The sequence below is a fragment of the Grampus griseus genome (assembly GCF_964374135.1).
Source record: "Grampus griseus genome assembly, chromosome: 8".
NCBI lineage: Eukaryota > Metazoa > Chordata > Mammalia > Artiodactyla > Delphinidae > Grampus > Grampus griseus.
The window spans coordinates 104,644,655-104,660,391 of NC_139002.1; the positions used below are offsets into that span (position 1 = coordinate 104,644,655).

The 15,737-nt window shown below is 50.4% G+C and overlaps 3 protein-coding genes across 8 annotated transcripts in view; 2 read left to right on the forward strand and 1 right to left on the reverse strand.

The window, feature by feature from the left end:
- TOP6BL (TOP6B like initiator of meiotic double strand breaks) overlaps window positions 1–9,179 on the forward strand; it is a 91,245-nt gene extending 82,066 nt beyond the window's left edge. Inside the window, exons 14-16 of the mRNA XM_082660892.1 lie at window positions 4,921–4,996; window positions 8,706–8,893; window positions 8,993–9,179. Of these exons, the coding sequence (XP_082517018.1) occupies window positions 4,921–4,996; window positions 8,706–8,893; window positions 8,993–9,058 (330 nt within the window). The 3' untranslated portion in view covers window positions 9,059–9,179. The remainder of the gene's footprint in view (window positions 1–4,920; window positions 4,997–8,705; window positions 8,894–8,992) is intronic.
- Window positions 9,180–9,236: 57 nt separating this feature from the next.
- RCE1 (Ras converting CAAX endopeptidase 1) lies at window positions 9,237–12,421 on the forward strand. 2 transcript variants are annotated; one of them, XM_082659788.1, is made up of 8 exons: window positions 9,237–9,473; window positions 9,627–9,729; window positions 9,824–9,907; window positions 10,158–10,236; window positions 10,768–10,935; window positions 11,062–11,133; window positions 11,403–11,469; window positions 11,766–12,421. In XM_082659788.1, exons 1-8 carry the CDS (start codon window positions 9,289–9,291, stop codon window positions 11,926–11,928), a joined length of 921 nt encoding a protein of 306 aa, XP_082515914.1. In that variant the 5' UTR covers window positions 9,237–9,288; the 3' UTR covers window positions 11,929–12,421. The 2 variants fall into 2 exon arrangements, with proteins under 2 accessions (XP_082515914.1, XP_082515913.1); XM_082659787.1 differs by having other exon boundaries at window positions 11,403–11,465.
- A 1,882-nt stretch (window positions 12,422–14,303) lies between these two features.
- The window catches only part of PC (pyruvate carboxylase), a 106,706-nt gene continuing 105,272 nt past the window's right edge, over window positions 14,304–15,737 (reverse strand). For all 5 annotated transcript variants that reach the window (XM_082659783.1, XM_082659784.1, XM_082659785.1 and 2 more), the window contains 3 exons: window positions 15,420–15,668; window positions 15,005–15,145; window positions 14,304–14,924 (listed from right to left, as the gene is read on the reverse strand). In XM_082659783.1, coding sequence (XP_082515909.1) covers window positions 14,676–14,924; window positions 15,005–15,145; window positions 15,420–15,668 — 639 coding nt within the window. In that variant the 3' untranslated portion in view covers window positions 14,304–14,675. The remainder of the gene's footprint in view (window positions 14,925–15,004; window positions 15,146–15,419; window positions 15,669–15,737) is intronic.

Genomic DNA, 15,737 nt, shown 5'->3' on the forward strand with positions numbered 1-15,737 from the left:
CCTCAATAATAAGAAAACAAAGAACCCAATTTTTTTAATTGGCAAAAGATTTGAACACACATTTTACAAAAGAAGATATACAAACAGCAAATAAACATACAAAAGTATGGGGACTTCCCTGGTGGCGCAGTGGTTAACAATCACCTGCCAATGCAGGGGACATGGGTTTGAACCCTGGTCCCTTCCACATGCCGTGGAGAAACTAAGCCTGCGTGCCACAACTATTGAAGCCCGCGCGCCTAGAGCCCGTGCTCTGCAACAAGAGAAGCCACCGCAATGAGAAGCCCAGGCACCGCAACGAAGAGTAGCCCCCACTCGCTGCAACTAGAGAAAGCCCACGCGCAGCAATGAAGACCCAATGCAGCCCAAAAATATAATTAATTAATTTTTAAAAGCATACAATAATATGCTCAACATTATTAGTCATTAGGGAAGTGCAAATCAAAACCACAATGAAATAATATTTCACACCTACTTGTAATAAAAAGACTGACCATACCAGGTGTTGGCAAGGCTGTGCAGGAACTGGAACTCTTATACCCTCTTTGTAGGAATAAAAAATGATACAACCACTTTGGAGAACAGTTTTGCAGTTTCTTAAAAGTTAAATATACACCTGTCTCACGACCTCGACATTCTACTTCTAGGTATTTACCCAAGAGAAATGAAAGCATATACCACACAAAAATGTATACACCAATGTTCATGGCACATCTACCATATTTGTAATAGCCAAAAACTGGAAACAAGCCAGTGTCAACAGGTAAAAGAATAAATACACTGCAGCATATCCATTCAGTGGAATACTACTCAGCAATAAAAGGAGTGAACTGTTGATACACACAGTAGGATGGATGAATCTCTAAATAATCATGCTGAATGAAAAAACCTGGAAATACAAGAGTACATACTACTTGACTGAATTTATAACAATTCTATAAAATGCCAATTACTCTGTAGTTACAGATCAGTGGTTGCTTGAAGATGGGAGGCATAGGAGTTGGAGGGAGTGGAGGAGTTATGAAGGACAGAAGAAACTTTTGAGGGTGATGGATATGCTGGTTATCTTGATGGTTTCACAAGTATATACATTTGCCAGAACTTATCAAATTGTACATTTTATAAAGATGCAATTCATTATATGTATGCAAGCTATATCTCAATAAAGTTGCTATAAAAATTATAGACACTGTTTCTGAGAGACACCTCTTCTGCCTCTCTCCCTCTCCTACTTCTGTTTGCCTGATCAGATGGGGAGGTTTGGGTACCTAGTCACCCAAGGATCACAGCATCTCATGGATTTGCCCACTCTCCTCTGCTTTGTAGCAGTGAAGCCCCTATAAGTACTCCCTTCACCACACTGTTTTTTCATGGCTGCATGTACCTTCTAGGAAGCACCTTCCTAGGAATGCATCTGCCGTTCCTTTCAGCTGGCTCACTGCAAACACTCTTGCTGGTTTCCCTTCAGCTCGGTAAGCTGCTGCCCACAACTTGAGCGAATAGGTAAAAGCTAATACCCATTGTATCATTACCCGTGGATGCTGTAACAAATTACCATAAATTTGGTAGCTTAAAAACAAAAGAAATTTATTATCTCAGAGTTCTGGAGTCCAGAAGTCTGAAATCAAGGTGTTTGCAGGGCCACACTCCCTCCAAAGGCTCTAGAGGAGAATCCTTCCTTACCCCTTCCAGCTCTGGTGGCCCCAGATGTTCCTTGACTTGTGGCCACATGACTCCAGTCTCTGCCTCCATCTTCATGGCCATTTCCCTTTGTCTCTCAGGTCTCCCTCTGCCTTTCTCTTACAAGGACACCTGTCATTGGATTTAGAGCCCTCTCTAAATCCACAATGATCTTATCTTGAGATCCTTAATTACATCTGCAAGGACCCTTTGCACATTCACAGGTACTAGTGGTTAAGACTTGGACATATCTTTTAGGGGGCTACTATTCAATTCACTACAGCTATCTATATCTTCAAATTTCTAGGGATAGGTCAAGGGTAAGGCATGTGGCATTATCATAGGACCTGAGATACATGGGCAGGATCTACAAGTGTTTCAGCCTGTGAAGTCCTTTTGCTTGGGCTTCTGTGATATCCCAGTGAGATCTGAAAAGGAAATGATCTGACCTCCTTTGCCCCACTGTATTGCTATGGTGATGACCCATAGCCTCAGGGCCATTCACAGCCCAGTAAATTTGGCAGATGGCTGGCTAGTCTTATGCAGTAGTCACAGGGCTTGGAAGGAAGGAACATTTATTGAATCCCTAATCTGTGCCAAGATTTCCACTTTAATCTCTACAAAAATCCTGAGGTAGGTTGTAGATTTCCCATTTTATAGATGAAGAAACTGGTTAGGGAACTTTTCTAATTTGCCCAGAATCACGCAGTCAGTAAATGGCAAGGCTAGGATTTATAATGAGTTCTCCTGGATCCGAAGCCTAGTAACATTTTTGCCATATAGGACTCGATCACAAGCCCAGGGAAGATAAGGGACCAAACCCATACTTCCCTACTCAAGATCATTACCGTTTCCCTCGGAAAATGGCCATTTAGTGATTAGTAACTTGTTAGTGGCACACGACTGGCACCCAGTGGCTATAGCTAAAAACTACAAGATTAATGATAGGTCCAATTCTTTTACCTCTGCACCAGTCCCTCAGTTTCCATTTCTAAACAGGTAAAGTAGAATAGCTGACCTCTTGAGTAACATTGAATAAAACCATCTATGGCTATTATATAGTTTATGGAGAAATGAAAGAAATGAGAGAATATTTAGGGTTTTATAGAATATATTCATGGAAAGGTCGTGCCAAGAGTGGAGATATTAAGCCTTGGTGTTGGAACAGAGGACAGTGGGCCATGAAGACAAGATAGTAATCCTGGACTTACTGTCACATTTGAGTGTAGGGACTAAAAACTTAAACCCAGAGTAAGCAGGAGCAGTAGCATGGAGGCAGCTTCCTAAGGAAAGGTATTGTTTCGCAGGTGGTAGACCAGAATGAAATGTCTCATAGAGTGTTAAACTCAAGGAGGTCTATCCTGAGGATAGGGCTCTCTCATCTGGGGGACCTGATGAGAATGGAAGGTGTGCAAGGCTCTCCTAGGACTCAGAGATTTATATCTGAATGTAGGTATTTCCTTGGGTAAAGGTTTGTCTATTACATGAGACTTCTAGGCTGGAGTGAAGTAAAAGAATAAGCTTTTTCTTAAAGAAGAAAAAAGATGTTTGGAAATTTTCCTAATACTGTTTCTTTTTCACACCTTTAGGGCCATCTTTACCTCTTCTATGTTTCTTGGAATATAATTACTTAGAAACTGAAACTTGCCTTGTTAAACAACATATGATAGAATACATTTTTTTTGTTATAATTCACATACCATAAAATTTACCACTGTAAATTTACAATTCAGTGGTTTTAAGTATATTCACTGTGGTTTGCAGCCATCACCAGTAAATTCCAGAACATCTCCATCACGCCAAAGAAAAAAACCTTGTACCTAATTTGCAGTCAGTCCCAATTCTCCTATCTCCTGTCCCCTGGCAACCACTAATTTACTTTTCCTCTCAGTGGATTTGCCTATACTGGATATTTCATATAAATGGAATCATACAATAAGTGGATTTTTGTGTCTGGCTTCTTTCACTTAGCATAATGTTTTCAAGGTTCATCCATGTTGTAACAGGTAACAGTACATTCCTTTTTTATGGTTGAGTAATAGTCCATTGTATGGATATACACCACATTTTTTAATCCATCCATCAGTTGATAGACATGTTATTTCCACTTTTTGGCTATTATGAATAATGCTGATGTAAACATTTTTGTGTGTGTGGACATATGTTTGTCATTCTCTTTGGTGTATAGCTAGGGGCAGAATTGCTGGGTCATATGGTAACTCAAACTGTTTTCCAAACTGGCTGCATTATTTTACTTTCCCACCAGCACTGTGTAATGGTTCCAATTTTTCCATATCCTCATCCACAGTTGTTATTATCTATTATTATTACTACCATCCCAGTGGGTATAAAGTGGTATCTCATAGTGGCTTTGATTTGCATATCCCTAATGAATAATTATGTTGAGCATCTTTTCATGTGCTTATTGGCCATTTATATCTCTTCTTTGGAGAAATGTCTATTCAAATTCTTTGTCAAACCCATTTTTTTATTGGGTTGTTATTTTAAAGTTGAACTATGAGTTCTTTATTCTGGATACAAGTCCCTTATCAGATATGATTTCCAAATATTTTCTCCCATTCTTGTGGGTTGACTTTTCACTTTCAAGTGTCCCTTGAAGCACAAAAGTTTTTAATTTTGATGAAGAGGATATCTATTTTTATATACTTGTATTGAAAAACAAGGAACTGGGAGGATTGGGTTCTGACCTTTGTTTCTCTGTCCAAATTGAACCAAATAGCAGGGCTTTGAAAGCTACACAAGACTACAAAATGTGCCCTGTGGCTTCCCATGTTTGACCTCAGTCAGTCATTTGTTGAGCACTTACCGTGTGCAAGGCACTATGCTAGCTGTAAAAGAGATACAGGCATGATGAACCTTACAAGGAATTTAAGATGTAGGAAATGGACATAAATACATAAATTGATGAAAAGGGGCATGCAATGCATACTTAAAAGAGCCCAAGGAATGGAGCAGACAGTACATGAGTGACCAGAGTTCAGAAAAGCTAGGAAATGCCCGGAATGGCTGGAGTGAACTGCAAAGCCTCCAAAAGAAGAAGGAAGTCTTAAAAGTTGGGGGCTGGGCAGGGGGTTCACATGAGCCAGGAGGAAGTAATAGGGGGTTCCAGGTGAAGGAGGAAAGCCCTGTGAGGTCAACAAAGCCACCAGGCACGTGATCTCACTGGGGCTTGTTCATGCTTCTGCAAAACTCACTTAGGACTTCTAATTTTTTAAGCAGCTGCTCCCAGAGAAAAATAATACAGAGCAGAGCACAGAGGATGCACATGAGAACAGCAGCCTGGAGCTCCTTGCAGGTAAGGTTTCATTCAGCTTTTCAGGTGAGCCCTGGATCAAAGCTGGGAAGTCAAAGATGTGACTTCAAACCTTCAGACAGCACCTTACACCACAGCAACGTTCTGGGCTTTGGTTGTGGCTCCCACCACCATTCTGGGTATTCTGGGGCAGCAGGAGGCATTCCCTTCCAAAAGCTGCTACGATAGGACTAGAAATTTCTCAGTTTGTGCAGTTAGATAGCTGCACATGATGGGGCAGGGCCCTGAATTCAGTTGGTTCCTTCATGTTTTCATCATTATAGTGTTGCTACTGTGGCCGTCCTTAGTTCTGGTTACTACTGTGTTTGGGGCTCCGGAGTCTGCTCCTGGTTGCAGACACCACCTCAACCTTGATAAATGTTATGGGGAGGTGTCAGTGTGTGTAATGTGACGGTGATTATATTGTCTTTTCCCCTCCCTCCAACACTTAAACAGCCTTCAGGGCCTGCAGTAGCAGGTGTGTATGTCTGAAAATAATCATAGCCACTGGTGCTTGAACTGGTGTGGTGCAGGTGCCAGGCACTAGTCCGAGATTTGAAAGTGTATTAACGCTCTTAATTCTCAAAACAGTACTATGGTACTATTATTATCCTCATTCTACAGATGTGGAAACAGAGGCCCAGAGATGTCAATAAACTTACCTGAGGTCACACAGCTAGTAAACGACAGAGCCAGAATTCAAACCCAGGCAGTCTGGCTCTGGTCTATCTCTAACAGAGCCAGGCTGGTGGGGATGCACTGTCGGACCAAACAATGCCTGGGCTTGAGGGAATTTGGGGACTGCTTTCAGCAGCGTGCTTTGTTGGTAAAATTCCTCTCTCCAGGGTAACAGCTACAACATACTGCATGGCGTCTGTGCTTAGGCCTAAGATGTGTTTCTGAATCATTCTGTCAATTAAACTGTATTTTAAATGTTGTGGGGGCTGTTCCTCCCAAAAAGAACCCTGCAGCAAAGGCTGGTACAAAGCCAAGAATCTATAATTTAGATTTGGAGATTTAGAAGAATGGAAGTGTATCATATAGCACAATTCAGCATTCACCACATACGATTCACTATTTATGTAGTGAAAAGACAAAAGAATAAGTACTTTCCTTAGAAGAAAAAAATTAACATTTAATTCAGCACCTTCTGTGGACCCAGGGAGATGCTAGGCTCTTCCAGTGACCACTCTCACAGTGACCCTTTGGGGTGGGTAGCATTGGCCCCCTCTCACAAGAGACAACCCAGGTTCAGAGATAGGATAGAGCACTTAGCAGGAGGAGGATCTGAACTCCTGCTGCCTCTATAGCTCATGCTTTCTCTACAATGCAACATAAGCCTTAAAATCTAGGTGTTTATGATCTGGTGGACCGCCCCCTAGAAGAGTGTTTGAGCTGCTCTGCCTTACAGAGCTGCAACTCTAGTTGCCGTCAGTCCTATGTTCCACATGGGCAGCTACACTGAAGAAAATCACTAAGTGTGTGATGCCACTGTACACCTGTGGTCCATTCCCTGAGGAGCCTTCAGTTTGTCAATTCTTTCCATTGTCTTCCTGGCCTTCTCCTCAGTGGCCACTCCATCCTTTTTTTTTTTTTTTTTTTTGTGGTACGAGGGCCTCTCACCGTTGTGGCCTCTCCCGCTGCGGAGCACAGGCTCCGGACGCACAGGCTCAGCGGCCATGGCTCACGGGCCCAGCCGCTCCGTGGCATGTGGGATCCTCCCGGACCGGGGCACGAACCCGTGTCCCCTGCATCGGCAGGCGGACTCTCAACCACTGCACCACCAGGGAAGCCCGCCACTCCATTCTTTTAAAAAACTACCAAGCCTCGTCCTCCTGATTTAGCCTCCTACTTCACTTACTAATCTCTTTTTTCAGTAAACTCACCCAGTTTGTACTCCCCCCACTGCCAGAACCTTATCAGCATAGGGACTCACCCCCTCCAGGCTAAGGGGTGGCATTATCCTTACTGCTTCCATGGTAGCACGTTATCATCTCTGCACCTTCAACTTCTTTTCTGAGTTCCTTTCCCTCAGGAGGTCCATCTTCAAAAGGATATCTCCCATGATCTTGAACTTCTCCCACCTATCTCTCTCCATCATATCTCAATCAAGGTTCTCAAAAAAGCAAGCTACACTGTTTCCCTCTCTTTCTTTCATTCTCTCCCTAACTCAGGGCACTTGCTTTCCCTGTGGCCTCTGAACTGCAAAGTCTCGTTTGGGAAGGCCTCTTAATTACCAAATTGATGACTGTGCATTTATCTTTATCACACCTGGACTATTTGCAGAGCTTGGCACTGTGAGACTATGACTCATCAGGTTCTCCCCATCTCTTCTCTCTTCGACTAGCTTCCTCTGGCCACCCCCAAATAGTGCTCATACTGCGGTCCCTCCCTAGCTGCTCTCTTCCATCCCAGGCGTTGACCCCTGCCTCTGGGCAGAAGACTCCTCAGCTGGTATGACCATTCCAGGTCTCTCCTGAGTGTTAGGTGGGAGATATATCTGCTCACTAGGCTGCTACGTATGGCGGTCCCACTGGTACCTCAATTTCCTTTCTCCTGATATCTTGCCCTCTGCACACACACCCAAAATCAGCTCTTCTTTCTTCAGTCTCTGTCATGACTACTAGCACAACCTATCCAGTTTTTCACATCTGAAACCTGAGACTTGTTTGAGATGCCCCCCATTCTAATGTTTCATATCCAGTCTACTACCAAGGCTTGTCAATTCGGCCTTATGAATACTTCTGACTCCTCCATCCCCGCTGCCTTCACTTCTTCTGGGCTCTTGAGGTCTTCCCTCCTCTAAGCTGACTCTAAGCCACACTTTTGACGAATGATGACTTTTCTGAAATACAAAATTAACAATATATCTCCAGTGTTTAAAAACTCTTCACTGCCTTCCTATTTCCTACAGATAAAAATCCATTTCTTAGCCTTCTCTGATTCCCACTAACCCATTCAGATTCATCTCCTTGCACCCCCCCTACACTTTGCATTTTGTGTGGGATACTGTTTAATGCCTTTGGGTGTCTGCTTAACCCTTTCAGCCTGTTAATCCTTTCCTCTGCCTTGTCAGTCTGGTGTATTACTCTTCATCCTTCAAAACCCATCTCAGACATTTCCTCAAGGAAACATTTTTCACTTACAGAGATGGTTAACAGCTTCTTTGTTTTACCCCTGGACTTTGTACACACTTCTGCATCGTTCCTAGCATCTGTGAGCTTCACCCAGGGAACAGCTCATTGATCTACATTCCTAGGACGTGCTCAGGAAGAACCTGTAGATCCAAACTTACTTTAAGTTTGCACTGCCTAAGCAGCGTGCCCAACAAAGGGGGAGAGAGGTGAGGCCGGCTTTCTGGCAGGGGAATCACAGTTTGGCAGGGAGGGAGGAGCTGGATGGTGCAGACTCCACGAGGAATCTGTGTGAAGTGACCAAGTGGGCGCAAGCCCCAAGTGAGGGCTTGGTTCAATCCCAGATGCCTCTTCCCAGGCCCAGCTCAGTGGCTACAGAGAGACCCCGAAGCCATTGTGCAGCCTCAGCCTGACCCTGAAGACCCGGAGCTGCCGGGTTTTGATCCGGACAGGACCAGATGAAAGGGTCCTGAGGTGGGAGGGCTAAGAGAGCCGGACTCCAGCTCCTCCCTTTCTCCCAGGTTTCCCCCAAGGGTCGTCCTAGCACAGGACATGGGAGCGGGCTTGTTTTCTCCTAGGGACCAGCGGGCAAGTAGAAAACAAGAGTCTCAAAAGAGGCAGCCTCTGCCAAGGAGTGGAGGAGACGCGGGCTTTCCGCTCCCCTCGGGCCCTGAACCCGTCAGAGGCCGCCTTGGGCCGCGCGGAACCCACCGCGGCTCCCCTGACCCCTAGCAGAAACAGGACGGGCCCCAGGAGCGGCCTGGAGGTAACCGGGCTAAGGCCGCGCAGGGGAGGGAGCGGCGGGAGGGCGGGGACCCGGCCGCTGCCAAGGGGTCCTCACCCCGGGCCCCCTTTCCTCCCGCAGGACGCGCTGTGGCTGCAGGAAATCTCCAATCTGTCCGAGTGGCTAAGTCCCGGCTCTGCGTCCTGAATCGGGCCCCCTCCCGCCGCCTCCACGTCTGCCCCACCGCTGCCGGGGCCGCATGTTATCTGTAGTTCAATAAACCTACTCTGCGCGCGCAGTTTCTGCTTCAGTGTCGGGGAGGAGTCGGGGGCGGGGCTGGAGCCCGAGCCGCCGGGTGACGTCACCACGCTTCCGGCCGGAGCGGGCCTGGCAGCGGCGGGATCGCGTCACTGGGGCGCGCCGCGGGTCCGGGCGCGATGGCGGCGCTGGGCGGGGACGGGCTTCGCCTGCTGTCGGTGTCGCGGCCGGAGCGGCAGCCCGAGTCCGCGGCTCTGGGCGGTCCAGGCCCCGGTTTGTGCTGCTGGGTGTCCGTGTTCTCTTGTCTCAGCCTCGCCTGCTCCTATGTGGGCAGCCTCTACGTCTGGAAGAGCGAGCTGCCCAGGTGCGGGGGCTGCGCGCGCGCGGGCGCGCGCGCGCAGCCAAAACCCGCGCCTCCACGAGGCGGGGCTATGGGCGGAGCTTGGGCGAACAGAGGGTGGGGCCGCGCTGTCAGGAGGTGGTTGTGGTCCCCTTGAATTTACTGCCTCCTTCATAGGGACCATCCTGCCGTAATCAAGCGGCGCTTCACCAGTGTCCTGGTAGTGTCAAGTCTCTCGCCCCTCTGCGTGCTACTCTGGAGGGAACTTACAGGCATCCAGGTGCGAAGGAGGCGGGGCAGAGGGCAGCGGGCGAGAGGTCTCAGGGCTCATTGGGGGAGGAAGCAAGACTGATGCCCCCTTTCCTGTGGCTCAGCCAGGCACATCCCTGCTCACCCTGATGGGATTCAGGCTGGAGGGCATTTTTCCAGCAGCGCTGCTGCCCCTGCTGCTGACCATGGTGAGTGCTCTTGCTTTATTTTTCCTTCTCTGCTCTTTGTTATTAGCGTAACGCTTCTTTACGTGGCCTTTTATTCTAATCCTGATTGTATCCAGCTTTTGACTGATGGGAGACAAGAATTGTGAGATGGCTCAGGGCCCTCGGGTATGCATCTATGGAAGCTTGAAGTCTCATGAAGCCATGTCTGGGCAAGGGCAGTGGATTATGGTTTGAAACTTTCCTTTGATCGCTCCTGTTTTTCTGCCCCCAGATCCTTTTCCTGGGCCCACTGATGCAGCTCTCTATGGATTGCCCCTGTGACCTGGCAGATAGGTTGAAGGTTGTCCTAGGTGAGTCCTCAGGGCCAAGGAAAAAAGTAGGTACAGGCAGTCCAGGACAATGAGGTAAGGGGATCAGTGTGCTTATGGTGGGTCCTGGACATGAGACACGAGATGTTCTGTTTCCTCATCAGTAAAGCGGGAGCACATATCCGGTGGTGTCAAAAAGTTAGTTCCTGATGTCCAGTGAGGCCTGTAGGGACCCCAGGCAGTACTTGTCGTGGACAAGAAAGCATTGTCCGTTACTTCCCTTAACCTTTGGTTTCCCGAACTAGAGCTGGTTTTGGGCAAGTTTTGATGTTTCCAGAGTTTACAGTCAGGACACCTTGCCTCAGCTACTAATGCCTTCCCTTTCGGTCCCCTTGAGACGCTGTTTTATACTAGGTCCGATAAGAAAATTTGACCCTTTCCTGTTCTCACAAGTATTTATGCCTAAGCTGAGTTTGGCCAGGGGGAGGTTGTGGCAGAGGGGCCCTTGGGGCCTCTAGGGTCATTTTGTTCAATAGCTAGTCACTCATTGCTTGCCCTGAATCCTCTCCCTAGCCCCTCGCTCCTGGGCCCGCTGCCTCACAGACATGCGCTGGCTGCGGAACCAAGTGATCGCCCCCCTGACAGAGGAGCTGGTGTTCCGGGCCTGCATGCTGCCCATGTTAGCACCGTGCACAGGCCTGGGCCCTGCTGTGTTCACCTGCCCACTCTTCTTTGGAGTTGGTGAGTTTGTCCAGCCTGGTCCTACTGAAATGTTCCTGGCATGGGAACCAAGAATGGGGTTTGGGGCAAGGGCAGGGCCTATAGGGCAGGCTGGGAGGAATGTGATGTGGTTCTCATCTTCCTCAGCCCATTTTCACCACATTTTTGAGCAGCTTCGTTTCCGCCAGAGCAGTGTGGGGAGCATCTTCTTGTCTGCAGGTGAGTCCTAGAGAGCTTGCCTGGGGCAGTCCTGGGTTGGGTGTGTGAGGGTGTCCCTGATAAGTCACTCTGGAGGAAGAATGGGGAACAGAGGGCTGCAGTATTGGAGGGGCCGCTGACCATGGGAGTTGGGGTGTAGAGAACAGCCTAGGTACTGGGGCAGGCAGCCACTGCCCCCAGGGGAAGGGGTTGTCTCTGGCTGATGGGTGTGCAGTGCTGGGGCAGGAAGGGCATGCAGGTGTGGTCACTCGAGGCCTCCCCGTCTCCAGCGTTCCAGTTCTCCTACACAGCTGTCTTCGGTGCCTACACTGCTTTCCTCTTCATTCGCACAGGTTGGTCCTCAGTCTCTCGGGTCCCCTGGGGCTCAAGGGCCCACAGGAGTGGGTGGGAGAATGGGAATCTGTGTCTGTTCTAGGAGCGACAAGTTTCTTCTACCGCAGTCCTTGAGACAGGCTGAGCCTGGGCCCTCGGCCTGCTGTGGTTTGAGAGCTGGCAGGAAGCACAGGCTGTGGCGTGTGGGTGGATGGGTGGGGCAGTGATCTCCTGTTTCAGGGGATGAAGGGTCTTAGCCCTGGAAGGGCCCGGGGAGGTGGTGGGGCTGCTCCATGAGCTACTCTGTCTCCCCTCCCCAGGACACCTGATTGGGCCGGTTCTCTGCCACTCCTTCTGCAATTACATGGGCTTTCCTGCCGTATGTGCGGCCCTGGAGCATCCGCAGAGGCGGCTCCTGCTGGCAGGCTATGCCCTGGGTGTGGGATTCTTCCTGCTTCTGCTCCAGCCCCTCACGGACCCTAAGCTCTACGGCAGCCTTCCCCTTTGTGTGCTTTTGGAGCGGGCAGGGGACTCAGAGGCTCCCCTGTGTTCCTGACCCACGCTCCTGTACACACTCCTATGAACTCTCATGGGCTTCCCAGCCCCTCCCCATCAAGGGGTACTGCAGGGGAGGAGCTGGCTGGGGTCCCCGAGAACTCAGGAATTTTTGTAGGGGATTGAAGCCAGAGCTAGTTGAATCCCAGGGACCAAGAGAAAGGAGTAGATATCCAAAGGATGTGGCCCCTCCTGAAAGGGGGTTGAGGAGCAGCCAGGAGTGAGGGGACAAGGGGCGGGTCCCAGGAGCCGTGCACTCCCTTCCTCACTTTGGACTGTTGCTTCTCTGAGCTGCTCTGTCCCCCCTGCCTCTGAAAAGCTGCTCGGGGGTGGAATTTACAAAAACCCTCCCCCCACCTTCCCAGGGTTTTCTCATTGTCTTTTTGCATCAGGACTTTGTATTGGGATATTAAAGAGATTTAACTTGGGTAACATGGCCTTGGACCTTTGGGAATTAGTCTCTTTGGGGTCTTGGGAATATGCCCCTCACCTGGTCCTGGCTACCTTGAACACTAACCTCTAGGCAGGGAAGCCTGGGAGGCATAGTTCCCTGAAGTACCAGACAGGATGGGAGCCTGTGGTTGCCCTGGGTCTGCAGCTTTCTCCTGCCTGAGCAAGGCCCCAAGTCCTAGCACAGGTGGGCCTGGGACTAGGTACCAGGTGTGGGCCCAGCTCATCCTGGGACCTGTGCCTATCTACCAGGATCAGAGTAGAACCCAGAGCCTTGACCCCAGTGACGGAGCCTCCAGCCTCTGAGAGGGTGGGGGAGTCCACTATGGGCCTTCCACCAGGACCTCCCCGAAGTCTACCAGCCTCACATTACACAAGAGGAAATAAGTGTAAACTGGAAGTTCAGTCACCTGGGAGGCTTCTTTGGCTCTCTCCACCTCAGACCTCTGCCACCGTGCCAGTCGTTTGGTCTCTGGAGGAACCCAGAACAAAGGTCCAGCAAGCATAAACAACCCTGCCAAGCAACACTGTAACTCAGGGTTCTTTCTAGAACTTGGTAGTGTTTTACCTGCTCTTCATCGTGTTTTTGGAATGGTTCTTATAGTCTCATTCCGCTGCCCCTAGGACACCCCCCCCCCACTTTTTTTTAAACATTCTTAATGTTATCCCTTTAGGTCCCATTCCAGACTCAAGGAGATTGTCCCAAGTCCCCTTCCCTGAGGCTGGTTGTCGAAGGAAAGGAAACCGCTGTGCAGTCACTCCCCAGAGCTCCCGCAGGTTGGCTGTGGCTAAACTGGATCTAAAAGGGCATCGTGACAGTCACATACCTACCTCCCTGGAGAGCTTTCCTCTCCCCCAGCCTGTGTAGCAGCTGTCAGGGAAGCCAAGGAATTGAGTACAGGCTGGTTTTAGAGGGTACATTTGGGATCTGGGAGTTGAGAGAGGAGGCGGCCCAGGACCACAGCAAAGGTTAGGTGTAGTACCCTGAGAGCACTAGGCTGGCAGGGTGCTGGGATGTACTTCCTGCCTGGTCCCCTGAGGGTCAGGGGATCTGGGCTCTGTCCCTCCTCTTCCTTATGCTCCTGCTCAGGAACTGCCCAGGATCCCCCTGCCTTTCTCTTTACTCACCATCCTTACCTCCCCTGTGCGGTGGGCAGCGGTGCAGTGACATGGGCAGGATTGCTGTCCCACCCCACAGGTGAGGGAACTGCAGGGAAGAATTGGGATTCTCCCGAGGGCTGATTTGGGGGTCAGGGGGTCAGGCAGGATTAGATCCTGGGACTCAGTCCAGTGCTTCTAACCTCCCACCAAAATCCACACCCAGAGGTTCCCACACCCAAGGGTCTCGTCTGCCTCTAGAAAGTGGTGTCTGTTTGCATCTAGTTCTGGATAGGGTGGTGGGTTGGTCCCAGCTTAGAAAATAAAGCAGTGTAGTTGAGAAGCAAGTCCACCAGCAGCCTGGGTTTGAACTCTCTCTGCCTCTTAACTAGCTGTCAGTCAGGTCCTGGACAAGTTATTTAACCTGCCTATGACTCCATTTCTGTGTCTATAAAATGGGTGAAAATGTTAATAGGTGTTGAGTTAATAGGTGTTAAGTGCTTGGAACAACCCCTTCCCCAGCCCAAGCTCTCAGTGACAACTAGATTATCCTATTTGGGGTGTGTATACAATAGGCACTTAGTAGTGACGTAAAACCAGGGCCACTGTTGTCATCCTCACTACCCTCCTAGGAGGAAGATACAACTGACTGCCCCCCTGCCCATGGGGGAGTCCAAGAGGCAGCCCTGCCCCTCTGCCGTGTGGCACTAGGGTGGGGTGGGCTGCACAGGACCCAGAATGGAGGGAAGGGGAAAGCCAGTTTTATTGAGTGAAGTTCTCAGACCTGGGACTTAGGTTTCCCCTGCAGGAGGCAGGGCCCCTAAGTCTGCTTCCCTAGGTCCCAGGCCTGCCTGCACCCCCACCTGTAGTCTCCAGCAGGGGGGGACCCTTATTTGGCAAGGGATGAATATGTGAGCGACTGTCCACCGGCAGGAAAAGGACAGAGGGCAGGAGGAAAGGCATGGGCCACCACAGGCAGTGTCTCTCCTGCCACAAACAACTGAGGACAGGAGCTCCAGGGCCCGCCCTTCCTGCCCTCGGGCACTGGCTGGCCTGGGCCTGCCCTGGCAGCGCAGCACCTTGAAGGCTTGGGGTGGGGATGGCCAGGCTGCCAGTCTGGGGCAAGATCACTCAATCTCCAGGATGAGGTCGTCACCCTCCAGTGTCATGTCTGTAGTCACGTGGACCTTGCGGACAGTGCCCTCCACGGGCGAAGTCACTACAGTCTCCATCTTCATGGCACTGAGCACACACAGAGGCTGGCCCTTGGTCACCTTGTCCCCTGCTGCCACCTTGATGTCTATCACCTTCCCAGGCATGGGTGCCCCAATCTGGCCCTTCACATCCTTCAGGGCCTTGGGGTGGAAGTGCATCTCCTGCAGACAGGGGAGAGGACGTGAGACACCAGGCCCTGCCCATCCCCACCGCCTGGCTGGCCCTGTGGGGGGGGCTGTACCTTCATGGCCTGAGTATCCTTGACCAGAATGGATCGCAGCTGTCCATTGAGCTCGAAGAAGACCTGCCTCTGGCCGGCCCGGTTCAGGTCACTTATGGCGAGGGCTTTGATGTGCAGCGTCTTGCCTCGCTCCAGCTCCACCTTCAGGGAGGGTGTGGAGGCTCAGAGCTGGGATGGGGGCAGGTGCGGGGAGGGCAACCCCCTGACCCAATCCCAGGCAAGCCCCCCCTCTCTGGGTCTCAGCTCCTCCCTTGTAAAGGCCTAGCTCCCTGGTCTCTTAAGGGTACTTTGTGAACCCATAGCTCACAAGGCCCAGTGACGGCCAAGCCAAAGCCTGGCACTCTAGATGTGCTGGGGTCCTTAGGGATAGCAGGAGTGCTGGGGTGGAGTGCAGATGGGTGCCAGAGCCACTGACCTCAAACTCCTCTGCAATTTTGGGTCCCTGCAGGAAGAGGCGGGTGTTGAGGCTGTCCAGGGGACCAAAGGTGGCAGTGAAGTCCTTGAAGTGGGCAAAGACGTCGGGGTACATGGCCGCTGAGAGTACATCCTCCGGGGTCACCTCCTCCCCATGCCGTTCTATCAGCCCCTTCTCCAGTGCCTGCAGATCCAGGGGAGGGAGGGAGGCTCCGGGCCGTCCCTCCACCCTTGGCAGGTCCTTTAGCACCTGGGGTGCAAAGCAGAGGGTCAGGCCTGATTCCTGGACTCCCCTCCGCCCCACCACATTGTGCTGGGC

What these genes read in the sequence shown, in the direction of transcription:
- RCE1 (XM_082659787.1), top strand. Translation starts at nt 9,289, where the DNA reads ATGGCGGCGCTGGGCGGGGACGGGCTTCGCCTGCTGTCGGTGTCGCGG. An exon ending in TAGGTTGAAGGTTGTCCTAG is followed by an intron (nt 10,237 to 10,767) that starts GTGAGTCCTCAG and finishes TCCTCTCCCTAG; the next exon opens with CCCCTCGCTCCTGGGCCCGC. An exon ending in GAGCATCTTCTTGTCTGCAG is followed by an intron (nt 11,134 to 11,402) that starts GTGAGTCCTAGA and finishes CCCCGTCTCCAG; the next exon opens with CGTTCCAGTTCTCCTACACA.